Source organism: Anguilla rostrata, chromosome 2 (assembly GCF_018555375.3).
Source record: "Anguilla rostrata isolate EN2019 chromosome 2, ASM1855537v3, whole genome shotgun sequence".
NCBI lineage: Eukaryota > Metazoa > Chordata > Actinopteri > Anguilliformes > Anguillidae > Anguilla > Anguilla rostrata.
The window spans coordinates 9,034,678-9,061,852 of NC_057934.1; the positions used below are offsets into that span (position 1 = coordinate 9,034,678).

Consider the following 27,175-nt stretch of genomic DNA (forward strand, 5'->3'; position numbering starts at 1 on the left):
TTCACTTAAACCCTAATTTGGGACTTTGGGACTTGATTCTGCTAATTAGCAGCTCAATGAGATCTCTAGCTGTTGATTGAGGTATGCTTTGTTAGGGTTGGAGTGAAAACCTACAGGACAGTGGTTCTCCAGAAACAGGGTTGGGCAGTCCTGCTGTATCTGTTCCGTTATCTGGTTGGCATGGCGACCCCAGTACTCACCCCCAGCAGGTTTCGGGGGATGTAGCCTTCCTCCTCGCCCATGCGAGCCCACCACCACTCCACCTCGTCCTCATCCTCTCTCCGCACCACCGTCATGCAGTCGCCCTCCCTGAAGGCCAGCTCGTCCTCGCTCTCCCTGGGGTAGTTCCACAGGGCATAGACCACGCCCCTGTTCATGATTCCCATCTTCTCCTGGACGCCTGAACACCCAGACAAGACACATGTTCAGGCATGTTCAGTAGGGACTGTAGATAACAGTAACACCAACAACTAACAGTTTCCCCAGCACACAAACACAGGCACATTTAGTGTGGACTCCAGATAACACTGATCCTTCTAATTAGGGTAATAAATCTCCAATATAATATACAGGCTTCACCAATTCACCAGACCAGCCTCCGACTAAGCCATTGTAAAAATCCACCTGTCGTAATCCTTTACACTTGCTCTTTCGCTACAAATGAATGACACTTTTGGCCACTTTGATATACAAAGGTTGCTTCCTCTCCCAGGAGTGGGGGGCGTGGTCCAAGCAACCTTTGACCTTTGCCGTGTGACACTCACCGTACAGGAACTGGGAGCACTGGGCGTAGCCCTCCTCCATCTCCTCGCACTTGTCGGCGGCGGTCTGCATGTCGCTGTAGGTGGTGGCGAACACGGCCGCGCCCGACTCCACCAGGAACTTACACACCTGCACGTTATTACAGGAGGCTGCGCAGTGCAGGGGGGTCCTGGGAGGGGGGGGGGGGCATTTAGGATATCAGTCCTTCATACATACATAGATAAATACATACAGACAGACAGACATACACATACACACACACACACACACACAGAAACACATATACATACATACATACATACACACACACACAGAAACACATATACATATATACATACATACACACACACACAGAAACACATATACATATATACATACATACATACACACACTGTAGAACCGCAGAGATATGAACACTTTCGGAATGGAGGTTGTTCAGAATGTCGACACTTTAACACGCACATTGATTCAGAATCTGAATCCTTCATTCTGTGAAATTGCACATTTGCTGCAGCCTTATTATTTAAAACAGGCTCCTCTCATTCCGCAGCTGTACACCTACGTATAAATTAACCAGCAATGACAGCAGCTGTAATCTGGATCTCATTCCTTCATGAGCAATTACAGCATTTATCCCAAAAAAAAGTTATTAAAAAAACTAGATCAAGAATGAGATCATGATGCACAGAAACAAGATGGCGGAAAGGTCATTTTGATGGTGAAGGTGGTGTAAAGGTCATTTTGACGGTGAAGACGGTGGGTCATTTTGGGGAATGTTGGCATGACGGGTTCCAGGAGCTCACCAGCCGTCGCTGTCAGCAGCATTGACGTTGACGCCGAACTGCACCAGGAACTTGACGATCTCGGTGTGCCCGGCGCAGACGGCGTTGTGCAGCGCGGTGATGCCCTCGTCGTTAGGGAGACTGGGGTCTTCCACCTGGGGCCGGGAACGAGATCCAGGTGAAATGGTGAACGGCAGTGTGCACTGTGTGCATAACAGTGTGTAGTGTGTGCATAGGGGTGTGTGCATAATGGTGTGAAGCATGTACGCAGTTGTGTGTAGAGTGTGCAGAAGGGTGTGTAGCAAGTGCATTAGCCGTGAATAGTGTAGGCACTGCAGTACATAGCATGTGCACAGTGGTGCGTATTGTGTGCATGGCAGTGCGTAGCGTGCGCACAGCGGTGCGTAGGCAGTGCGTAGTCTGAGCGTAGCAGGCAGGACGCTCACCTCGTAGATGATCCTCTGCACGAGGTCGTACTCCCCCTCCAGGGAGGAGTCCAGCAGCAGGGCCAGGGGGTTGAACTTCACCCGCATGCCGTGGTCGATGCGCTCCGAGCCCAGCTTGCGCAGGTTGGTCCTCTTACCCTGGGTCGGGAGGGGGTCAAAGGTCAGCAATGTGGGTGTTTGAGGTTGGAATGTTAAGTGTTGAGGAGTGGTGATAGTTTGTTGAAAGGAAGTTTTGGAGGTAAGGTATGGTTTAGTGTTTGGAAAAGGAAGAGATTTTGGGAAGTGGTGGTGGTTTGTTGAAAAGGAAAGTTTTGGGATGGTATAGTTTGTTGAAAAGGAAAGTTTTGGGATGGTATAGTTTGTTGAAAAGGAAAGTTTTGGGATGGTATAGTTTGTTGAAAAGGAAAGTTTTGGGATGGTGTGGTTTGTTGCGTGTGGGGGTACGTACCGGGGGGAGGGTGACCTGTCCCGTGACTTCGGGGACCTGCATGCTGGACGTGTCCCCCCCCAGGCCCTCCTGCTCTCCTGCGATGGGGTACGGGGGTGGCGGGTAGGGGGGGTACTCCTCCACAAAAGCCTCCTGGGGGGCGGGGAGCCCCGACTCCTCCTGCTGCTCCTCCTCCCACCTCTCCTCCTCTTTCTCAGTCAGAGGGACGCTGGGCGGGGCCTCCGGCATAGGGGCGGGGCGAGAGGGCGTGGCCATCGGGACGATGTCACCGCCTCCAGCCTCAAAAGAGGCGGGCAGATCGGGGGCGCCCGCGGGGGGGGACTCGGATCTGTCGGCCGGGCAGGGGGCGGGGGCGGGGCCCGGTTCGGCGGCCTGCGGGGCCCCGCCCTCCTGCGGCTCCGCCCCCCTGGGGGTAGGCTGGAAGAAGGGAGCGGCGACCGTGGTCTCCATGGCGGCCAGCGTGGTCTTCTGGTAGAGCAGCTTCTGGATGTTGGGCCCCGCGGGGCCCTCGGGCTCGGTGATGGAGCTGCGCTTCTTCAGGGGCCGCGGCGCGTGGTACAGCTTCTTCCGCAGCGCCTCCAGGTCCACGTCGCTCTGGTGCCGGTACGGGTTCGAGATGAAGGGCAGCAGCTTGGTGGGGCTCAGCGGCCGCGGGATACGCTCCGTCTCCTGGCCCTCGCCGGGGGGGGCGCTGCTGCCCCCGTGGTCCACCTCCGTTTCGGGGCCCCCTGGACGCTCCAGGTAGGGGTTGTCGGGGTGTGGGGGTTGCTGGGGTCCCCCTGGGATCACTGGCTTCCCGTACACTGTAGAGGGACAAGAGCATTAGAATGAGAAGACAAAAAATTTACCCCAAAAATTCTGTAAATAATTTTGGGATTACATTTCAGTAAATCATTTTGGGCTTACAGTTCAGTAAATCATTTTGGTTAGTCACATGTTTAGTTTTTAATTCTCAGAGATCTGTCCGCATGATTTCTGGTTTTTTTTAACCTTATAAAAAGTATTTCAAAAACATGTTTGCTCCCAGGTCTGGCCTCCTATTTCTATTCAAAGCCCACTGAAGCGAGACTTTGACCGTTTGAGGCTGACAGTGATAAAAGACCAAAGTTAGAAATCTTTAATCAAAGGGGACACCTGATTGGCCAATTATGGAGTAGGCGCTTTAAGGGAATCCGAATGAAGAGCAGGTATTACAGGGAAACTGAGGAAATGGAACATAACCCTGCTTTAAATATGACAGCGCTACACAAGGCTTTAATCTGCGGTGCAGCAGCCTTGGCAGAGATAATGACCAGGTTTCATAATGAGCCTCTTTCCAGGCTGTTCAGATTCAGGGCCCTGATTTAAGCTAATTATAAAGCCGGTGCGACAGCATCAAGAATATCTGAATAAGAATAGTGTGCGACTCTGAAGGTTTCTTTAATGTTCGTTGCTCTGCACCGGTAAGTGAAGAGAGAAAAAAAATCACATGCAAGTCCAGTGCCATTTTCCTGCCACAATTTACTTAACCGTTATTTAACCTCACATATCCACTGAAATAAAAATAGCTTTTAACAAGATATCTCTTAGCCATGGGAAGGGTACAGGGTGGTATGGCTGCTTAGCTTCAGCAATTAGCCATAAGAAGGGTACAGGGTGGTATGCCTGCTTAGCTTCAGCAGTTAGCCATGAAAAGGATACACTGTGGTGTGACTGCTTAGCTTCAGTAGTCAGTCGTGTTGTTAGCACTGAATAAGTGATTTTAATTTAATTTGGTTAAAAGATAGATAAATGGGTAAACTCACGGCGGGGCTGCGTGCGGGTGAGCGTACCCGGCAGCGCTGGTGGGAAGCTCTTGGTGGGCGCGGCCTGCTGGGTGTACATGGAGTAGATGGAGCTGGCGGCCACCGTCTGGGGCTTGTGGAGCGCCGGGTCCTTGGCAGCGGGGAGCTCCGGGGTGAAAGGTCGCACCTTGGCCGCGGGCGGGGCCTCCTGCTTGGCCGGCAGCGGCAGGGTGTGACTGTGGGAGGCGGGCCCGGGGGTGGGGCCCCGGTGGTGGACCGGTGGCGGGTGCTGATTGGCTGGCCGGGCCTTGCCCGGGAAGGTGCCGGTGTTGAGGGCGGGTTTGCCGTAGGTGTACTGCCCCGGCAGTCCAGCAGGGGGCAGGGTTACCTGTTTGGGTTTGCTCGGCACCGGCGGCGGAACCTTGACCGGGCCCTTCCCAGAAATCTGTTCAGGAGGAGAAAAAAGAGGGATTCCTTAAACCAGACGGAAATTAAAAGTGAACCCTTTCAGAAACACATTCATTCGGCAACCTCTTGGGTTACAGACCAGAGTCTGGGGTACAAATCAACTTCAGTTCAGGAAATTTAATTTAAATAAATAAATGAATGTATGAATGAAAAGTGCCTAAGATATCCTCTAATTAGGATTTGTCACGTGCTACACCTGTCAGACTGAGTACCATGGTAACAAGCAGGATCGTAAGTAAAGGGTTGGTAGTAAAGGTGTGCTGTAGCTGTGGTTTTGGATCAGTAGTGAAGGTGCACTGTACCTGGGCTTCTCTAAGCAGGTCCTCGCTGCTCTGGTTCTTGCGCAAGGAGGCTGTAGAGGGTTCGGAGGCGTCCAGCATGGACGAGGGGCGCGCCTTCTTGTCTCTGTCCCTCTTCAGGACGTCCGCGTCGTCTGCAGCTGCGAGAGAAACAGGATGGTCACAAACCAGCATCGTTCACTCAAAAAGAATACAGCTAAAAAACAGCTCAGCATTCCCGGAATGCTAACACAATGTTAGCACAGTGTAGACGCAACATCAACGCAACACCAAAACGGAAGGTTGTCAAATGTAATTGCTCAGGACTTCACACTGCTTGTCTGCCATTCGACAGTCGCCATTCTCTGTGGTGAGGCTGAGAAGGTTCCGAACTGACAAGGCAGGCCTCGGAGTGGGCGGGGCTTACCCAGCTCAGCGTGGGAGTGGCTGCCCATGCGGGGGAGGGTGGAGGAGTAGCCGTGGCTGATGCCGGACTCTGTGCTGGAGCTGCTCCATTCCGAGAACTTGGACACCTTGGCCATCTGCTGCCCCGCCCCTGTGGTTTAAAACAACCAATCGTTAATGCCTGCCAATAAACTCCACCAGCCTATCATGATACAGAAGCCTCGTTCCTCAAGACACTGCAAATCACACAGACAGGACGTCTCCTAAAGAGCTGAAATAAGAATGAAATCCATTTTTATTTAAAGTGAACTTGCTGTCCAAAGTACTTGTTAATAGCCTGGGTATATAACACTCTTGTCAGCATACAGCACCATCTTATGGAAGCAGAACATACTGCAACTGAATAAAAAATATTATAAAAATCAGAAAAGATGTTGCATATATTTACATTTCACTGACAAAGGTCATATACAGACACGTTTGAACCTTTCTGCCTCATCTTAACTAAGCTCTACCATAAAACAAAAAAATGAATTTAGGTTAACCTCCCTACCACAGAAACGAGCTACACAGGCAGTGCCAGAGGTCTCCCCAGTGCACCAGACAGCACGCTCGGTCACACCCACACAAACACACGGCAAACCAGAGGCCGGTACCTCTCCTCTTAGCCCGTAGCTCTTTCAGTGGGTTTAGCAAGAACATGGCTTCTAAAAACGAGGGAAGGGAAGGGGGGAGGGGGGAGGTTTTAATATTCGGTTGGTGAAGCAGAAAATGAAATATGGAAGTGAGCATGCACGGTGCAGTGTGTCCTAAAAGCCATTATATAGCCCCAGGAAACAGAGCTCGCTGGGGATGCACTGAAATCTCTTCAAAGTTATGAAGCACAGCAGCTCAAAAAAACGGGTTGGAGCCCCCTCCGCAAACTCACTATGCCGTAGCTACAGACCCCAACTCCACATTATTACCTGCGCTGGAAATATGATGCTTTTTCACATTAAAAACACTGCAGTGAAATGAAATCAATGACAAACACATGCAAATGTTTTTTCATGTTTTTAGAAAACATCAACAAAAGAAAAATCAAATGTCCACATATATGGGGTCAACTCAATTTAAATCTTGTCAAATAAAGAAATTAATAAAAACTCAATTGATTAATTGTTAAAATAGCCATCATCTTCTAGAAGGATCGAAATAATTAACTGAGGTTCCATTAATTTCCTAAATTGGCTGAATTTCAGTGGAACTGACTGAACTCCGGGCTCAGCAGCAAGCGCCCCATCATTGGTTAATATCAGCAAGAGGAAACCTGGAAGCCCCGCCCATTTTCGGGAGTTCATGACCTCTTTCTCTCTGATCACTAGAACTGGACACACCTGTTCCAGCCTCCACCCTTTCCCCATCACCCTGAAACACACCTAGACAGATGGGCTGAGAATCAAGAAATCTGTTTTTTTAACTTCTCCCGGTAGAATCACACGTTTTGCATGCGTTCATTCATTTTTAATCATAATCATCACTTTCCTGTCCTTAGGGAGAGCTATTTATAAAGAAATCTTGTTGAGTCATCACTTTAAAAAAACTAAAAAAAAATTTGCCTGGTTTAAATCAGATGTTTTGAGTGAGTCTCGAACTTTTCCAGGTCCACTCATTTTTAACGTATGGCTCAGCATTTTCCAGAAAATGCAACATACACATAACCTTTACTCCAAAATAAAGTTTTCAGTTTTATTATTATTTATTTAAAGACCAAGGCCAAAGGCACTGTATTATTAGCCTGCGGAGGCCTAGTTCTTGACATCAAACCTGAGAAGATTCAGAAAGAGTTTATGTAACATTTAAAATTCGGCATCAACGTTTCCCTGCACAGTGGATTACAAGGGCAGCTAGCTGTTCAGCCGAATGTAATTAATCAGTTAGATAATATCTCCAGAGCCTCTTAATAACATATCATGGCAACTGGACAGTCTGGTTCAATGGAGAACTACAGCCAGTTAGTATACATGCACAACAAGCTAAGTCTCCTACCCACACAAGCATAGTCTCACTGCCGGAATTCAATAGGTGGCGTATGCAAGAACAGGGAGACAACCTGCCACAGGTGGGCGCTCTATCACTGCATCACTGCAAGCACTGCACCACTGCATCACTGCAAACCCCCACCCCCAGGCAGTAGAATACCTTCTGAGCTGAGAGTGACATCATTGCTGGGCTCTACCCTGGACATAGGAACTGACCCAGAGCACTGTACTCCTGCTAGAGGACCACACAAACACACACACACACACACACACACATACACGCACACACCCACACACATACGCACACACACGCACACGCCCACACACATACGCACACACACGCACACGCCACAACACACAGCGCGCAGACGAGCAGCTAGCAGAACACAGGGAGAACTGAGCACTGCAGTACGGAACGGTCCGCTGTGGATTTAGGCCAGGTAAACACAACCCTCACTGTCTGAGCGGTACTGAGCACACCAGCACACCGAGGGAGGGAGGGAATGAAAGAGCGAGGGAAAGAGAGACAGAGAGGAGGGAGGGTAACAGAGGGAGAGGCACTGAGAGGTGGAGAGAGAATGACAGAGTTGGAAAGAATGGGGAGAGAGAGGGAGAGAGGAAATGAAAGAGTGAGGGAAAGAGAGACACAGAGAGGAGGGAGGGTAACAGAGGGAGAGGCACTGAGAGGTGGAGAGAGAATGACAGAGTTGGAAAGAATGGGGAGAGAGAGGAGGAGAGAGAGGGAGAGAGGAAATGAAAGAGTGAGGGAAAGAGACACGGAAGAGGGGGTAACAGAGGGAGAGGCACTGAGAGGTGGAGAGAGAATGACAGAGTTGGAAAGAATGGGAGAGAGGGGAGAGAGGGAGAGAGGAAATGAAAGAGTGAGGGAAAGAGACACGGAAGAGGGAGGGTAACAGAGGGAGAGGCACTGAGAGGTGGAGAGAGAATGACAGAGTTGGAAAGTTTGGGGAGAGAGGGAATGAAAGAGCGAGGGAAAGAGAGATACCGAGAGGAAGAAGGGTAACAGAGAGGCAGAGAGAGAATGACAGAGTTGAAAAGAGTGGGGAGAGAAAGGGGGAGAGGGAACGAAAGAGCACGGGAAAGAGACACAGAGGAGGGAGGGTAACAGAAAGGTAGAGAGAGAATGACAGAGTTTGAAAGAGTGGGGAGAGAGAGAGGGGAGAGAGGGAGCGAGGCAGAGAAAGAGCGAGGGAGAGAAAGAGAGAGGGATAGAGGTGTATACAGGTGCGAGCGGTACCTGAGGGCAGTTTCCCCGCGGGCCCCGCCCCGCTCCTGGCCTGGGCTTTGAGGGGGCCGTCCTGGGGGGGCAGGGTTGCCGTGCCGTCGGGGTAGGCGGGCTTAACCAGCAGCTCGTGCCGGGCCGGCCCCCGGGGCATGGTGGAGGACGGGATATAGGGCCCCACAGCCGCCACTCGAGAGGCCCCTCCCTGCTGGGGGGCGTGTCCATCTGAGGGGACCTGAGGGGGGCAGGACATGAAAGACCCGTCACATCACTGTTTAAATGTCTGGGGAGGGGGAGTGGGGGGGGTTGGCAGATCAACCCAGCAGAACCCACTCCTGGTGATTTATGTGCCTACAGTTTCCCAAACTCTCAGCTTGGGACCCGCTTAATGAGCCACCTGCTCTTAAAATACATCCTAAAAATATCTTCGATTGTCAAACGCGAACGATCGCACGCGCTCTATAATCACTGCCATGCTCAGCCCTGACTGGGGTGAATAACACAGCGTAATGTATCATTACAAGTGTATAATGTACCGCAAGTCACCTTATCAGAACAATCCAAGGGCATAGGAGCGAGTTCGACACTAAGGGGGCGGGGGGGGCACAATGTGCTAGGGGGGTGCAGGGGGTGTAAGGAGTGCCCCATCCACCCCCACACTGACACCCCCCCCCCGGGATGAAATTATCTGAGAAGCAGTTTTCAAGGCCCACGGCAAAGTAACCATATTACTGAGGGAAACAATTTTGGGAAGAACACATCCCCCCCTCCTATGCCCTTGCATCTGTCACCAGGGAGTCCGGACAGTTTTGGACCCACTGAGAAAGAGCAGGTTTATGGCACGCTTCTGACAGAAATCTCATAGGTCCTCAACCACAACATCAGAGTGCCTGAAGTTATAGATAAGATCACTAAGACGTGATTTCATAAATTCTCTCCAGTGCAATTATAAATCCTTCCTAACAATCTAAGCACAGAATGAGACCTTAAATTATTAAATAAGAGTGAAATTGCGCTAACAAGTACAGGAAAACATCACAATCCATTTCATGCACTAAATATAAAACTAAGGTGCCAACCAAAGGCTATTGTGTGAATGGGATTCAATGTGATTAACTCCAGTTGCCACTTCTAATCAAAGGTTAAATATTTCAGGTGGACTGGACTGTGTGAAATGCAGTTATGTTCAGGAAATGAAGCACATAGGACACCTGCCCAAGTACAGCCAGGTGATCAGTTCTTTTACCTGTTGAGTGCCCTTTGAAGACTTTTCTTTAACAGGGAAGCCGTTCTTTAGAAAACAAAAACACAAATTTAAAATCAGCCTGACGTTTAGAAGCCCCCCTCCCCTCCCCCCAAATAAAACGGCCTTCAAAACAACTTTTCAAGCACAGATAAATGATAAGCCAATCAGGCGATTTTAAAACCCCTAACCCTAGAGTGTAGAAAACCATTGGAGAATCCTCAGAGGATTCCAGAACTGGAACTACAAAAATGCCAAATCCCCAGAATATGCTCTTGTACTCAATGCTTGTATGTGGGACAGTAACATTTGTTTTTAACTGGGAACTGGTGGTATGCATGTGTGTGTGTGTGTGTGTGTGCATGTATATAAAATACATGTTTGTATTTATGTACATTCCCTCAGAAAACAGACTTACAGGTGGTGTTTTCAGTATTACAGTATAGTATTTTTCAATATTTTTAAACTTGTACTAATGCTGTGCTCATATTCAAGCCACAGTAATGAGCAGCAGTTAGAGAACTGGATTGGATGAAAGTTCAAAAACTGAATATACTGAGTATATACTGTACACTGTAACATGACATGCAGACAGGATACTCAAACACACTTCAATGAAAATGTCCAGCTACATAAACAGAAGTAGAAAAAAACAAGCTCTACATAACAGTCGGAGCACAACAAATCCTGTCAAAGCAAATCAATAACAGCTATGGACAACAACAAAAAAAAGAAAAGAAAAAATATATATAGATTATCCATAACTTCATGCACTCTTGATTTTTATTTAATCACCTACATTTTTGCCTTAATGCCCCAATTTCAAATGTCTCCATTCATCATCACAGCAGATATACTAAAACAAATATTGAATGGAAGTGAAAAACATTTGGAAGAAACCGCCATTTTTGTTTCAGAAAAACCAGAGGTTTAAAACCAAACACTGAGCTGCTACATGCCATTTTTTTTTGTTGATTCAACAGGCTGGCTTTGTGGGTGCCATATTTTTTCACTCCAGTCGTTCCACCTCAGATTAAAGGTTACCATGGCAACTGATCAAGATAGGCCAGGCAGGACACCCAACTGGGAAAAAACTACACCGTTCGATTGGGAGATAGCGGGAAGATTACGATCCGCCAAACAACATTCCTGTGGGTCTACCTTTCCACTCATCCACAAAGCCAGGGGTGTACTCAGCAGACAAAAATGTTTTAGAAGTAGAAATCCAAAACAGACATCCAATAAAAGTAAAGTGGAAACCCACATGCTGCCGTTTCCTACCATCTTAGGTTGGTATCTGCAGAGAAAGCCCACTTCTATCTCAGTTTATTTGATTTTCATTCAGGTATTGAGCTAAACCAGACCATTACCCAAACACCTCTTATCAGTTGGAGTCCACCACCAAATCGCAATTCAGTCACAACTAGAGGGATATCAGGTAACAGATGTGCTTTAAAAGGCTGGCGAATTTGACTTGATTCCAGTGCCTTTCCAAACCATGGCCAGACCAGGACCATGTGTCCAGCCCTGGAGGGCCGCAGTGTTTGCAGGTTTAACTCCAGTCCTGTAGGTATAACAGTCCTGGCCTGCTGGTTTTCATTGTCACTCAGCACCTGCTTTGATTAATTAAAGCAGCTGAGTTAACTGAAGTCACCTGGATCCTTGGATGTGAACTAGTTGCTGATTTCAAGGTGACAAGCAAGTACCAGTAGACCCTGTGGCCCCTCAGGACAAGGGTTTGCCACCCCTGACTTATATAATCTGTGGCACTGCCGAGCAGGCCCAGCAGGGGGAGCTGTACTTACAGGCACGTTCTCTTTCTGCTGCAGAGCGGCCTTCTTCTTCCACAGGCGGTCTCGCAGCTCGCTCACCCGCCGGTCCATTGACGCCACCTCCAAGTTCCGCTTGTTCAGGTTCTCCCTCTGCTGCTGGAGCTTAGAATTCTGCTCCTGATTTAGCTTATTCCTCAGCTGAGCGAGAGCGAGAGAGAGAGAGAGAGAGAGAGAGAGACCCTGTTATTGGGGTGCACATGATTCTCATGGCTACTTCAATAACATGACACCGAATGTCTGCCCTTTAGCTGTTGGCACGTTATATTAGCACATTATTCATTAACTTCCATTGACCATGGAAGTTTCACTGGGTTTCGGAGACTGAACTAGTTGTTGATTTTAAGGTGAAAAGAAAGACAGCCACACAATGAACAGCACTGCGGTGCACCATTGTGGAGAAGTGCACTGACAATCCCCGGAAGATAATATTTGTGGGGTTCCCCAAGGATCAGTTTAGGGCCTATACTGTTCTCTATTTACATGTCACCTCTCGGACAAGCCGATTATCCATGCAAGAACAACACTACATAGATAATAATAATAATAATACTTGTTTTGTTGTTTTTATTATTATATTGTTCAGGGAGCAGATCATTTTCCCAAGCTACCTGCAGCTCCTTGTAGAGCCGGTCGAGCTCAGCCGCAGAGCTCTGGTTGTCGTGAAAGGAGTCCATCTTGCCGTTCTTCAGCATCTCCAGCTGTCGGCTCAGATCCTCCACCTTGGAAACGGCCAAGACCAGCTCCCTCTGCTTCTGCTGGAACAGGCTGTTCATCTGCTCAATCTCCTCCACTGTGGGGAGAGAGAGAGAGGGCCTCAGCACTGACAGCCATTCAAAGCAGCAGGTTTGCATAGAGCTGTGGGAGGAGGAGACACTGAGTTAAAGGAAGGAGCTTGAGGGGCATGCTAAGGGATTCGGCTCCTGTGCGTTAGGCACTGCCCCGAAGTTACATGTTAGCGGCAACAGCCAAAACTGGATTAAATCAAATTTGAGAAATCACTCCCCTTAAGAGTCCCCTTAAGAGCCCCAGTGAATGAGTCAATGTGACTTTGTGTGTGTGTGTGTATGTGTTGCACTACTGTGATAGAGCCAATTCAGTTTTCTCAAAGAACAGCTTCATTGGTGGCTCAGTGTGACTGCCAGCAAACAGAATGTTTCTGGAACATCGGTAGTGGCGACAGCGTACAAGTCCCCCCAGCTAACTTCGCTTTCTCAAAAAAGTTTCTGGAAATGTCACCTGCAAAGTTGCGAGTCTCAGCTAAATCCACTGCCTCAAAAACATTTCTGGAAACATTTTTGGAGATTTTCTTCCCAGCTACAAACGTTTCTTAAAAAAAACGTTTCCCGTAAATCAACAACTGTGAGACTCCCGAGCTGAACCCGCTTCTGCAAAGCGTTATGACCCCCCAGATAACTCCGCATCTTCCAAACGCTTCTGGAAGCGCCGTCGGCGCAGCCCGCTGACCTAGCTTCCCGTTGCTGAGGCGCTTCTGCTCCACCTGGCCCCTGAGGGCCCGCACTTTCTTCAGCTTGGCCTCCTGGCTCTCGGCGTTCTCCCGCAGCCTCTGCAGCTTCTCCTGCTCCGAGGGCCGCTGGTCCTGCTGCTGCAGCCGCTGATCCTGCTGCTTCAGGTACCGCAGACGCTGCTCCTGAACGGAGGGAAGGGGAGGGGGGAGATCAAAAAAAAAGGGAGCGAGGAAGAAGAACAGGAGGAGACAGAGAACACCTGTCGTTACATCATACCCTTCATCTCAGTGCCAGAGAGACATGCAGAATGCCTGCTTCCAGTGGAAATAAGCCATCGCTAAAAATGGAATTTTCTAGAGCAGCAAAAATAACTGCTGCCGCTCCCGTCAAGCAGAAGAGGGAACACCTGCTGTTGAGACCACTTTCAAACCTGGGCCAGGCCTGGGCTAGACCCGGGCTAGACCAGGGTAAAGTACATATCTGGATAACAAATTGTTATCCACATAGACTGGGGACTTCCCAACAAACGTTTTACGAACCAGAGCCTACAATCACATTAATTACTATTATTGGTGAAAACAGATGCTAATTTTAAAAGTAATCTGTTATTAGGGTCTCTAATAGGGCTGTCAAGGTATTTTTTTCAAAAAATATCTGACTGAGGTTTGGTTTGTTCAACCGTGGTTGCACCAAAATCTGTGCCTCCCAAAACCGAACTATCTAGAGCATCAACATTTTTTCAACATTGTGGTTTGGTCACATGGGGATTGGAAACTACTTTATTAGTCACTAATCTAATTTGCACAAAAGCAGACAGACAAAATAGAACAGGAAATGCATCCATGCCAGGGCATAACACTTGCAGTGTTGTCAAAACATGTTCCTGTTCTGACCTAATGTTTAAAGAACAATGTGTGCTAGCTTGATTTATTGTGCCTTCAGTTTGTTGACAACACATTATGAAATATCCGCTCCGCGCAGTCATTTTTATTACACTGTATAACATGGAGTGCTACACACAACGCTACCATTAAAAGTCCATTAACTAAGCGCAAAAAAAGAAATTCACTATAAATAAATTTCACTCAAATAATCCATTGCATTACAATCACTTAGCAAACGCTCTTATGCAGAAAATTCCTTTGAGCATTTATCCTCCATCGATATGCTGGGTTAGATAAGGCTTAAAGCCCGTCTTATCCCTGGAAGAGTCACACTGGCTCTGTTTCACAGAGCTGACTATGGATCGGATCAACAGAACTCTGAATTCCAGGGAGACTGGCCTCTATATAACGCTCGTTTAGTGGATAATTCGCTAGAGGGAAAAAAGAGACGAGTGCTATCCTCCAAAAATCGTTAAGTTCCCAGCCGCTGTGTGAGAAACCGCTGCATCGCCACTCCTATGAAGCCTCTGTGATGCGTTTAAGAGAGGGCGGAGTTTCACTGAGCCAGAATAATAATCGGTCGGAACAAAAATCCCCCTGGCTCTACCTTAGAGGCCAGGAGCTGTTGCTGGGCGTCGATCTGCTGCTGTTGCCGTGACGCCATCTCCTGCAGTTCAGCCAGGGTCATGTCCATGCGGGGCGGAACCACCTGGAAAGGACAACAACGTCGGACGCTCAACATCTCCGCATCCTCTCCGTCTCCGTGTCAGTGTCACGAGATACAGCCACACAGCCAGATCTGGCCCCGCCCCCACGCCCCTCCCACAAACCCGCCGCTGAGTCATCGCCTGCGTCCACGTCCCACGTGAGCGCCTGACACAGGGCAAACACTGTCAGTGCAAACAAATGGCGATGGGATGTCCCCGCTGGATCTCCGGATGGCTTGCGTTCAACCACAAGCACAGCTGATCAAGTCTCTGCACCCAGTGGTTCAATTTTAAAGGTTAATGTGGGGTTGGGGTTAAGGTGTGGTACTCACCCCGTTCTCTACGTGTCGGTCTGTGGACCCCTTTACCCCATTTCTTTTGGCCAGGTGTTCTGGACCTCTGGACACACCTGTGAGAAACAATCAGTGCATTACTTTAGGAAACATCAGTAAAACACGCACACACACACACACATACAGCGCAAAAACACAAATACACACACACGCAAATACAGTCGCACACACACACTGTTGCCGAAAAACAGCATCCATCATGGAGGAATGGCACCACTGGACAGCCAATGGCAATGAGTTTGGGCTTAAAATGCAAAACATAGTACCCGCAGGAGAGAAGCCTGTCCAAAATGGCTGCCCTGCCATTAAAGGACCTTTCGGCTCATTTTCAGACCACAGTTAATTACCGCTGAGACCAGCCGCCATTAACCACAGCTTCAGCCACTTAAACATGCACCTGACCCAGGACCCCAGCAGTGCACTCTCCCTGGTCACGTTTTTGGGATTTACGGGGAAGAGGGAAAGTCTTGTGACTGCTCGGGAGGGTCAGGGTATTTGGGTTGTTACGCAAGGCCCACCAGAGCCAGGCCAGAAGCGCTCGGCCTTCGTCCGACAAGCTCACTCCCCCACACGGCCAAATGTATCGGTTATGCAACTCTTTCCAGGCAACTTTTGAGGACGCCTAATACGGGTTTCCAGATTAACCAGTCAAAAGGGAAAAACGTAGGCCCCAAATCCCTGCATAACTGCTCTTAGAGGGGCAAGAACAGAGGCTTAGGAGCTATAAAAGAGGCACTTCAGCACCGAAAATGGAACAAAAATAATAACAAACAAGAGTGTGGCCCAGCCTAGCACCGACTGGAACTGGAGCTCAAGCCGAAAATAAGGAGGCCTTTGTGCGGCCCCCCAGCGCACGGACTGCGGCCGCTCTCTCCGAGCTGTTGCGTAACCATGGCGCTCCTCTGGCGAGCTCGTTTCCATGCCAAGTAATTAAATCCATACTTGAGTTCATCAAAGCCCTGGAACGTGGAGCTGAAAGGAGAAAACACCGCAGCAGTTCTCCCTTCTTTTTTGTACTGCGGATTTGATTCAAATAAGCAAGGCAACATGTGCATCGCATTTTCATAAATTACAATCGACTCGTATTCCGCTTACAAGACAAAACTCCCAATTTTCCCTTGCTATGACGACCTGGACTTTTATCTCTAAATCTGCTTCCATTCTCTCACATGGAGAATATGCAAGAGCAGCATGTCTGTTTCTGTGGTATCCATTAAAATGGTAACGAATCGGAGCCAAAATAAGTCTCCCCCGCACCCATATCAAGGCTGCGCTGCACTGTGCTGACGCAGGGAGGAGCGTAACGTCAGCTACAGTGCCAGGCACAGTGTAGGAGCGCAGCTGGCATAGGGCTGGGGGAAGGTTAACGCAGGGTTGACACAGAGTCAGCACAGGGTGGTAAATTCCAGGTGTCAGTGTTTCACCAATTCATAACCCAGCGACGCGATTCGTCGATGTTACTCAGTCCCAGCCCCTGACGAGGAGGGGCCAGAGAGAAGGCTCACCTGATTCGCGGCTGGGCGCCCGCTCGTGGCGCAGGAAGAAGCGCACTTCCGTCCTCTGCTGGCCCCAGCGCTGCAGCACGTCCAGCATCCGCTCGGCCTCGCTCACCACGCGCTCTGCAGGGGGCACCAGAGAGGTGTTAGCATCTGATAGCATTACACACAGTCTTAACACAGCCACACACTATACACTACATTAGCATATGTTACACCAGTAAATGCTCCATTAACATATCATACACCATTACACACTACATAGCATAGCATACACCATTACACACTACATAGCATATCATACACCATTACACACTACATAGCATATCATACACTATTACAAAATTCATTAGCATATTTGGCACCATTAAATACTGCATTAGCATATTTTACACCATTACTGCACAGCTTAGCATCTTGCACTCTTAGCAAGCACATCGCACAACATTATACTTCTGCTTGGTGTTTCATAGAATCTTAAACTCTGCATTTGCAAATTAATTTGTGCACACGTTACACAACATTGCATGAAAAAGCCCTGAGGACATTACACAGGTTTGGAATTTAAAAGGTAACACAAATAAAAGTGTTTCATAAGGTAATAAATGTGATAATAATATTTTATGGCATGCCATTGTGGCCAGGCTGACTGACTGACAAACCTGACACACAGCTCACACCTGTTCCCTCCTGATTCATGAGCTCCCACTATGGTCTTTACTAAACTGAATCTCACAGACAGGGAAGTGAAGCTGGATGGTCCTGGCTGTGCTGACTCCCTGTCCTTAGCAGTGAGGCACATTATTTCCAGAGGATGAAACCTCCATTCTCCATTCTGTAATGCCACTGGCCCGGGGGCTGGGAAGGGGGGGTGTTGTTTGGCAGCCCGACTAATGCTGGCTTTGCTGTTGTTGTCTGGGTAACCATGGCAACTCTCACCCCTCCTCCCCCGCCTGTGGTGAAACTACAGGTACTTGAGATGAGAGGAGAGAACACTTCCTGGCTGTGGGGCTTTGTGAAAAATGGTAACACGATCTCTTCTGAGTGCGTGCGTGTGGACCAGTTCCAGCAGTGAAAGTGATTTTTTTTTTTCTCTGATCGTTTGACTGATCGTTTTAACAATAATAAAACTTCCCTTCTCTATTCATACAGATTTGTCTCACATTCATTTTTTTTAAGCCCAGCATACACACTTTATCAAAAGCCCTATCAAACTGGCAGGGAGGTAATTCCATGCCAATAGAGTTCATTCACGAAACAAACTGCAATTCAATTTATGACTTTAAAAATAGCCATAATGCTCCATGATGATTGTCCGATTCATGGAATTAATTCAATTTCCTAAACTGACTGAACTGCAATGGAATTAAACCCCAGCCCTGCAAGCTGCTTTGTGATGTCGTCACACATTGTGATGTCACTCAGTCATGTTGCTCAGTTGGGATTCAGGATTCATTCATCAGGCTGAACCTAGACTGATCGACCTGATCCGATTGATTGATGATGTCTGGACCCACCTGACCCCCGCCACAACTCGGCCAGGTAACAGTCCACCTCTCCCGGCTCCTTGCACAGCTCCACCACATCTCGACAGAGGGTTTCCGGGGTAATGGGGACCTCGGTAAAATGCTGGTCATTGTTACTGAGGTACACGGTCAGGAACATCTGCAGAAACACAAGGCAAGAAAAACACACACGCAGACACACACAATCATCAGTATAATGCCTATTGCATGTTCAGGTCTATCAGATTTACCAGGAAACACGCTTCTAATTTAATGACATTCAGAGCTAACGCTCAGTCAACATTCTGCCGATGCTCAGCAAATGTTCCTAGCCCTCTTCCCACATGCAGATGTGCTAACTCTCACGCAGCGGACTCTCTGAAGACCAAACTGCACCCCCACCGACGCTCACGGCAAACACACGGTCTCCTAAAGCCACCAAAAGCAGATGGTCTCTGGTGCCTCCGTGTCTATTTTTTGGGAAATGACAATTTTAGCAGCAGTTGAAGGACCTCACTTATCCCCGTCCCACAGGAGCATATGAATGTGACCGAGCATCTCCATTTTTAGGAGAGCAGGACACTGGGGGGGTCCCGACCCATCGGTGCTCCGTCCTCTGAGCACCCCTCTACCAAACCGGGGGTGCAGAGGTTGTGCACCGGGGGGGGATGCGGGGGAGGGGGGGACGGATCGCAGCCTGAATGTCTGCTTACTGCCAGGAGAACAGATGGGCCTGCATGCAGCGGACTGATCTACTCACTGTGTGTGTGTGTGTGTGTGACAGAGAAAGAGAGAGAGTGCATGTGTATGCATGTGCGTGCGTTTGTGTGTGTGTGTGTGCGTGTGCATACATGCATGCTTGTGAATGTTTGTGTGTGTGTGTGTGTGAGAAAGAGAGATGTGTACGCAAGTGTGTGCGTGTGTGTGTATGCTTGTGTGTGTGTGTTTCTGTGAATATGAAAGAACCTCTCTTACTCTAAAACAGGCTTAAGATATTGCTGTGAAAAGCACAAATATCAGTTTAAAAACACACACATCTGACAGTGAACTGAACCGCATTTCAAACACGCTTCCTAACTCCTTTCCAAAACACATAATCTTTCAGCTGCTCTTAGTAAAGAAAACAATATTATTGGAAAGGCTCAAGTCATTTCGTTAAGTAAATACTGCAAAGAAACAAATCCAGCTAAAACTAAAGGAAAAAGCCCAAGGAGGTAGGCTAATCCCTCTGCTAAAGCTGCAACGTTCACACAGCTAACCCACGTCCGAACGCTCTTCAGCTCCTGAGATCCGCGACAAGTTTTATTAATGAGCCTGCCAAAAGTTTGGGGGGAGGACTCGGGTCACAGCCAGCAGACAACTTTTTCTCATTTTTATTCTTCTGACGTCTCTCTAATAAAGAGATTTTGTTCCTGCTCCCATTCTGTCACGCGTTGCAGTAAAAAAAAAAAAAAGCTCCAGTCGAGGAGAACAGTCGCGGCGTTTCAGGAGCGTAGTTCCTACAGTCCTGTAACTCCTAAAAACTTACAGACCGAGCTGAACGGCAGATGCTCGCGGTGTTTCCATAACCCCGACAAACTGAACGGCTTTTGCCCGCCAGTCAGGTTCCGCGACCTCATGTCACACAAATGGTCGCTGTGAACAGCTGGGTGGCTGCCATGCTCCGTGGAGACAGGACATGGAAGCGCTCGCGTCTGGTTCACACCTACAGAAACTGCCCCCAGGGAAGCCTTACCCAGAGGATAGGCTCTTTTGAATAAGGAAATCAGCGGGTATGAATAAACCCGGACCCACCCACTATCTCTGAAAGGAGAGCGACGCTCTCTCTCTCTGTACTGGGTCCGCCATTTCTCGGTCACCGAAGCCAACGGGATTACAGAGTCTGTCGCGCATTACGTAACGATGATAATGTAATCTTTTCAAAATGACCACGCTCACACAGCACCCAGCCTCGGAGGTTCATTTGAATAGATTTATCTGAAAAGGGAAAACGGTGGAAAACAGTCTGTGTTCAAAAATGGAGAAAGAAATTTGCTGGTGAGACTGGCACGGCAAAGCCCTTAGCATATTCAGGAGTGTTATAAGCTAGTCATACTTATTTCGCATACAAATAAGCCTGTAGTTTGTTAGATATCATCTTTAATTTTGACATGCTGGCATATCTAATTAGCTACCTGACTGTGTGTGTACTAACTGAGCTGAACTGTCAAAGGCTAGGCTAACCCCCACCTTGCACACTTCAGGCCTTCCGTCTTGAACACATTCATGATCCTTTCAGCCTCACTTGCAGTTCTGCATTTTTAATAAGATCATCAGTGATCATCAGTGCCCTGTGCACCCAATTAAGAGCCACCAGCCTGAAGGAGCGAGTGTAGATTAAGGGGCTAAGACTCAGCTGCTTGTGCAATCAATGCATGCGCTTATCTTTGATGTCTAGCAGGAGAAGCCACACAATCAAACCCCAAAGAGTCATCCTGAGAAGATCATGAATTATTCAAACCCGACCACACGTCAGACCTGTCTACATGCACACACATCTCCAACAACATTCCTGAACACTGCGCTGTGACACATCGCAAAGTGACATCACATTGTATGGTGATGTCACAATCCAGTTTCCAGTCAGGGCTCAGTTCAATTTCAGGCCAGCCAAAACATTCGCACAGAACATCATCAATGGGCTGAAATGTTCACTTCCTGAAGTGATTGACTTAAAATAGAATTGACCCCCCCCCCCTCCCATTTTGCTGAAACCACAATCTGTTGTGACATCACAATTGGCCTAGGCTGCATTTGGTTCTGGAAGACCTTAATTGTGCTTGGGCAGTGTTCCTCCAAGGTTCACTCAGACACATGAAGGTATCAGCAGCACAAAATACAAAAGACTGCTCAGGTGCGGTCCTGTCAGTTTTGAGCTGTCTTCGCTCTGGTGTGGCCCTAAGAGTTTTTGGGCTCTAGTTGCTCTGGTTATGGTCCTGGGGGTGTTCTGGCACTTGACCACTGTTCTGGCGTGGTCCTGTGACTTTTTCGACGCTCGTTGCTCTGGTGTGACCCTTTGTGCTCTTTGTGACTGTTTGGGCGATTCGTGAGGTGGGCCATATGGCCGTGCTGCACGCCTCCAGGTCAACCGTGACCCCGAGTGACCTGGACGGCCCACGTGATGCTCTGATTGGATCAGCAGTGCCTGACCCACCATGCCTCCCCCCACCCCACCCCCCACCAATTCCACAGGAGCCGGAGGTGACAGCTGCTCTCTATCTTCACTGTAGTCAGGCGAGGACTATACCCTCATTCACCCTTACAAAAGTACACACATATAGGTTCACGGCAATAAACTTTCCATTTAGCAGCCACTCTTATACAGAGCTACTTAAAACATAGCAGAAACATGAGTGCATTCACCTAATAAGTGATAGCACCAAACCTGGCTAACAACACAGAGACCAGCGAGAGCAAATGCAACATCACTAAAGCACTAGCGCAAGTTAACTACACTAAACAAGGACCGAGCACAAACTCCAAATACAGAGCACACCTGTGCAACAAGCCCAAAGAAGAAAAACATATCAGCTAAACCCATAATAAATACCCTAACCTGAAGTGCACACATCAAGTTCTAGGCAAAGAGCAGAGGCAACACCAAGTCATTCAGTGACACAATAGTACAAGAGTCACCCAACAGCAGGACTCAAAGCTACAGCACCATGTTAAGTGCCACAGTGCACACAGACAGCACTAAAAGTAGCAATAGAGCCCAAGAGGGGAAAGAGTTTTTGGAGAGGCAGCCCACAGGAGCGATGCTGAGCGCAGGATTAATGGCCTGTTCTGAGGGCAGGGGGGTCAACTGCAGGCACGTCCGCATAAACCCTCAGAGAGCCAGACGGAGAGGAGGTGGGTTTCTCTGGAGTCTGAGGCAGAAATTTTCAAATTCGGAAGATTCCAAATTTACAGGCAGAAAGGGGAGATGTTCCCTGTTGTTTCTGTTACAGAACAGCATCTGTAACAAAAACTCTGGAAACGAAACAAGAGGAAATGAGGAGATGTGTTGCTGAAGGCAGCAGCTGCTATTGACAGCCTGAGCCGATTAAACAGTGGTTTCTTACTAACTCTATTACTGACTCACCCTTTCCAGTCGAACCCCCTAACTCTATTACTGAATCACCCTTTCCAGGCTAACCCCTTAACTCTATTACTGAATCACCCTTTCTAGTGTAACCTCCTAACTCTATTACAGAACCACTCTCTCCAGTTTCATCAGGGTGACTGTTGACCCCTGGGAATTTACTTCTCCTCAGTTACCCGAACTGGCTAATATAATGAGCCACAAAATGCTTGTCCAGTCTGGCCTAGTCTGGTTTAATCTGGCCTAGTCTGGTCTAGTTTGTGTACAGTGTCGTGGTGCAGGTGGATCCAGGCACCACAAGCAAGCAACCCCACCCTAAAGTCATGACAGAGACCGGGCAGGTCACAGAGCCCTGAGGGAACGTCCCTCTGCAGGGGACAGTGGAAGGGCGGGGTTGACCGCTGCCGTGCTGGTCGCCACGCAACCGGGCCCCACCCCCTCCTGCTAAACCAGAATTCTCAAAACTCCAAGTACCAAGGACAGGAAGTGACTGCGTGACCCATGCGATAAACATCTTTGTATGAGCCCAGGGGCGGACAAAGGCTGTGACACTGTGAGAACAGCATCGGCCTTCTGTAGGCCTTCACACACTGTATAAAGCAGTCAGTGCTGTGGGGTTTTGATTGGTTCTCACGGATGAAAGAAATGAAAGTCGCAGATTGTGACTGGTACGGAGGAACAGAGCACATTCTAGAATTCAGTTCCGTGTGTGGCTTTACTTTTGTTCTGAAAGTCTTAAGGCTTTCACAAACAGAGCTGTTCCACAGGTGCACAAAAAAAACATTTTACAGAGTGAATGAAAACCTTCACATTCTCTATCTCACTCACTCTATCCCTCTCTCTTTGTCTTCTCATACACTTTATCCCTCTCCCCTCTCTGCTCACTTTCTCTCCACACTGCTCACTCACTCTCTATTTCCCCTCTCTCTCACTCACTCATTCACTCACTATCAATCCCTCTATCTCTCTCTCTCTGCTCACTCTCTCCACTCACTCACTCACTCAATCACTCCCCCTCCCTTTTTCCATCCTGTCACAGCTCGCTCACATTCTCCCTCTCAACACATCAGACAGCAGCAGCAGCAGCACCAGCAGCAGCCACAGGACCCTTGGATGAGATTCCACGCCTTGTTCCCACAGACGTGAGGTACAGCAGCACATCCACTCAGACCCATGAATTAATAAGCGCATGACTTGTGACCAACAGCGGTACACCAACCCCAGGGGAGGCGTGGGTTAAGCTTCCCCTGCGCTGGCCGCGCTCCACGCCTCTCCCATTGTGCTCTCCTCCTCCCTCCGCCCACGTATTCTCTGGTCAACAGATCCAATTCCCGCACAGTAATACCACACGGTCAAAGCGTCTCTCTTTACAGGCCGAACTCTGCTCGCACAAAATGGCTCCCGTACAAGAGAGAGAGGAAACTATAACCGGCCCTGCCTGAGCTTCACGCTCACTTCTAAAACTCTGTACAGCAGTACTCTTCTTCCTTACTTTCCTTAAAGGGACATGAACAACATTCAATCTGAGGCAAGAGAACATGTTTAATAACTATACACACTTAAAGCTACACAACTTACTTATCTGCAGCAGGAACAACAAGGCAACAGTGCTGTAGTTATCTGCTGTAGATTACGTTACAGATGAACTTCACTTCTTTGTGGGAAATGAGATCTAAAAATACAGCTCTTTTCGAAGCTCTAAGATGAATAATTTTGGTTAATGTTTTGATAATTTTACTGTTTTGTTTTAAATTGAATCGCATACTGGTTTCTTTGCCTTCATTTCACTTTTATAGATGCTACAGTCATAGCAAAACAGCTCATAAAAGCTCTCATACACAAACACAAACACACCACACGTACACACATGCACAAGCACCACACTTACACACACCACCCACACAGACGCATAGACAGACACGCACACACACACAGAAAGGGCTTCCACATAAATTTCCCCTGGCTTCTGTTCCCTTAAAAAAATAAACATTAAAGGTCTCGCACCCCAGAGATTTCCTGTACTAACCATCTCCATGTTTACACCAAATTGCATGCTATCGTTTACACGTGTAAGGGAGCGCCATCTTAAAAAACGATTTTGTTTCTTGATGGGGCATTTTTCGCATCCCATAATTAAAAGGACAATTACTGAGATTCCAGGGGACATAATTCCCTGTGAGAGGATGTGCTGGCAGCGATGGTGTCCACTCTGAGTAAACATAGGAGGGCACAGAGACTAGAGCCATGTAAACACAGACAAGCGCACCCACCCCCCAACAGAACAGGGAAGTGACATCTGTTGCTGTGGCAACCTGCAGGAGACTTCATCACACACAGAAGGCCCTTTTGTTGACAGACAGACAGACTTAATTTTCCCTCAAGCAACTTCAGTTCAGAAATACAGCATTAAGCATATGTGGTGCGAAAAAATAAATGCCAGGAAGTACCGACTTTTGCCACAGTGCCAGAACTCCCTCCCCCACAGACATGCACGTGGATACCATTATATACCGCTGCAAACTAACCACACGCCTCTGGACAGTGAAACAGTTTTGGAACAGAACTGATAGTTTGCTTTTATGCGTGTTATTTCTAGACTACAAAACAGTGCAATGTGCGACACAAACACACGTCTTTTCATACTAGCGGGAAAAATGAATCAATCTGGAACACAGTGGGTCGCATTCATCCATATTTTCGAAAAACCGCGTGTAAATATACGTGTAATCGGAAACAAACTAACAAATTCTGCCGGATTTGTTAAGTATGCATGAAACAGCTTTTTTCCGTATCCACGTGCGTACGCTGATAAATACCAATCAACCGTAAATTAAAAGCACGTTCACAGTGATTAGCATAAAACGACGCCACTAAAGTACCACATAAGGAGCACAGAATTCCGTCGCATGCCGTTTAAAGAGATAGCCGAGAAAAGACAAAAGAAAATAAAACATACTTTTCATCCCAATTATTTCCACTTACGCACACATTATGAACAGTTTATAGCGCCCCTGAAATCTGTTCGGACCCAACAAACAAACTGACATACTAAAACTTTGACAAATCACACATTGTCTGCGTAAATGCATTCGCAAACGATCTACGATCAAATTCGAACATCTCTCGATTGATAAATGAGGCCCCAACAAGTACACATTTTAACAAGGGTTTCTTTTTTTATTTTTCCCCCTCATCGTACCAAGGAAATAGCTAAACAAAACCGCAACGCAGGTCTGTGGTTCTTTCCACAATCTGACGAAAGGAAAATGCCTTATCAGTCTTCTCCAGCGGCTTTCTCCACAAAGTACTGCCCCGCAACATCATGGCACCTCAGTGCTTTCAGCCGTTCTACAGACAGCCGAGGAGTGAGGTTAGTTTGCCGTGCTGTAAAAACGTTATCGCCACGAATACCGGGCTTTTAACAGAGGGCAGCAGTCTGGACAATAGGCTACGCTGTCAACGCTGTAAAGATAATTTATGGTGTATTCCTGGCATGATATTTTTAAGGAGAGCTCTCCTACCCCACCCCCCAACAGGTCCACTCTTGAGGGAGTAGGAGGGAGGACACAAACACAAACCCCCCCCCCATATTCAGAAACAATACCAGAGAAACTTACTCACGTGGGCTGAGTTTCCCTCCTAGATTTACTCAAGGACCTAGGAGCTAATTATAGAAAAGACCGACGTTTGAGGAAACTCTCCACCCAAAAATCCCTGTTAGAGGTGAAAGGCTTTGGGGCTCACTGTGCTTAACCTACACCAGCTCTCAAACCTGCACCTTTATAAATCAGATAAATAATCAGAACTGATCAAAGTAGCACTGAAGGTGAGATGTGTGGTGCAGTGCGTAGGGGTTCTGACTAATTGGCAATATATTCCCCCCACATTCTCACTGTTAAAGAAATAAATAAAAAAGGAAGGCGACCTTGTCTGCTCTCCTATGCAAATATGAAAACATTAACACTGAAAACAAAAACTCTCCTATATTATTCAGGTAGCTAGGCAGCTCAGGCATCTCCTGAAAGCTCATTAGTCAAAACCCATCATTCCCAAATGTAAGAATTTAGGAATGCCCAAATTCCAAAGGGGCAATTTTCACATTTTTACAGACTTTGTGTATTTGTGATTTTTTCAGCACACTTCCTTGCTGGCAAAGAGCAATGGTGTCTTCCACAACAACTCCCCTGATTTCCCCCTAATTCTCGGATCGCCCAGCTTGGTGTGATTTCTGTGACGTTGCCTGGCAACTCGCATCCTACCCGGGCAGGAATCTGTCCTCGCAGAGAACCCCAGGGCCCTGTCCCCAAAGCCACGTTTTTGCCATGAAAGGGGCGATGAAACCACCGCAGCGATCGCATACGACTGTGACAGGTGAACTCTGATTGAGGACACGCAAAAGCCTATAAGCCTAGAGCAGCAGCTATATCCAAAGGAATACACCACCACTTATCTCTTCAGAAATCCAGCTTTCTTCCCACAGGCAGAGGCCATTTTACCTTCCTACACATTTTCAAACAATTCCTTGGAAGATTCTGACAAAATAATTTACACATGCACATAGCTTACTGCTTGACTAGTATGTATTATAGACCAATAAGTATACATATAGTCTATTAAAAAGCATCTATTGTTGGATGTGTTGGCAGTGTATAGCCTGTAGAGCCTGTCCACATTGCAATCTGCAATGTCTGTAGTTCAAATCTGTCCGTGCAACCTTTTTCGCTTGTCTGTCCCTCACTCTCGCTCCCATTCTTCATGTCTTTCGACACTGCTATGCAATAAAGCTGAAAAGTCCTAAAAAAATATATGTCTTAAAAACTCATCTATTGTGTGAATTTGGACCCAACAGCTTGAATATGCAGTCGATAAAGATGTTCTTGTTACTCATTTCCAAAGCTCTCATTATACCAGTGATACATAATTCATATCACTGGAACAGTTCATGTGCAG

The 27,175-nt window shown here is 47.8% G+C and overlaps 1 protein-coding gene and 1 long non-coding RNA gene across 6 annotated transcripts in view; one reads left to right on the plus strand and one right to left on the minus strand.

Moving 5' to 3' along the window:
* The window catches only part of LOC135245149 (apoptosis-stimulating of p53 protein 2-like), a 31,421-nt gene that overhangs the window by 1,969 nt on the left and 2,277 nt on the right, over window positions 1-27,175 (minus strand). The window contains exons 1-18 of one of the 5 annotated variants that reach the window (XM_064318050.1): window positions 25,847-25,980; window positions 18,115-18,262; window positions 16,607-16,720; window positions 15,081-15,157; window positions 14,649-14,750; window positions 13,156-13,339; window positions 12,300-12,481; window positions 11,665-11,829; window positions 9,863-9,907; window positions 8,632-8,851; window positions 5,375-5,503; window positions 4,972-5,102; window positions 4,223-4,646; window positions 2,439-3,241; window positions 1,991-2,128; window positions 1,566-1,699; window positions 765-931; window positions 201-400 (exon numbers count right to left, since the gene is read on the minus strand). In XM_064318050.1, the coding sequence (XP_064174120.1) occupies window positions 201-400; window positions 765-931; window positions 1,566-1,699; window positions 1,991-2,128; window positions 2,439-3,241; window positions 4,223-4,646; window positions 4,972-5,102; window positions 5,375-5,503; window positions 8,632-8,851; window positions 9,863-9,907; window positions 11,665-11,829; window positions 12,300-12,481; window positions 13,156-13,339; window positions 14,649-14,750; window positions 15,081-15,157; window positions 16,607-16,720; window positions 18,115-18,262 (3,363 nt within the window). In that variant the 5' untranslated portion in view covers window positions 25,847-25,980. Of the gene's footprint in view, window positions 1-200; window positions 401-764; window positions 932-1,565; window positions 1,700-1,990; window positions 2,129-2,438; window positions 3,242-4,222; window positions 4,647-4,971; window positions 5,103-5,374; window positions 5,504-8,631; window positions 8,852-9,862; window positions 9,908-11,664; window positions 11,830-12,299; window positions 12,482-13,155; window positions 13,340-14,648; window positions 14,751-15,080; window positions 15,158-16,606; window positions 16,721-18,114; window positions 18,263-24,868; window positions 25,106-25,846; window positions 25,981-27,175 lie in introns of those variants that run through there. The other 4 variants (XM_064318043.1, XM_064318024.1, XM_064318034.1 and 1 more) reach the window with 4 other exon arrangements.
* Window positions 25,108-27,175, plus strand: part of LOC135245198 (uncharacterized) — a 31,741-nt gene continuing 29,673 nt past the window's right edge. The window contains exon 1 of the long non-coding RNA XR_010327176.1: window positions 25,108-25,595. This is a non-coding gene — a long non-coding RNA (uncharacterized LOC135245198). The remainder of the gene's footprint in view (window positions 25,596-27,175) is intronic.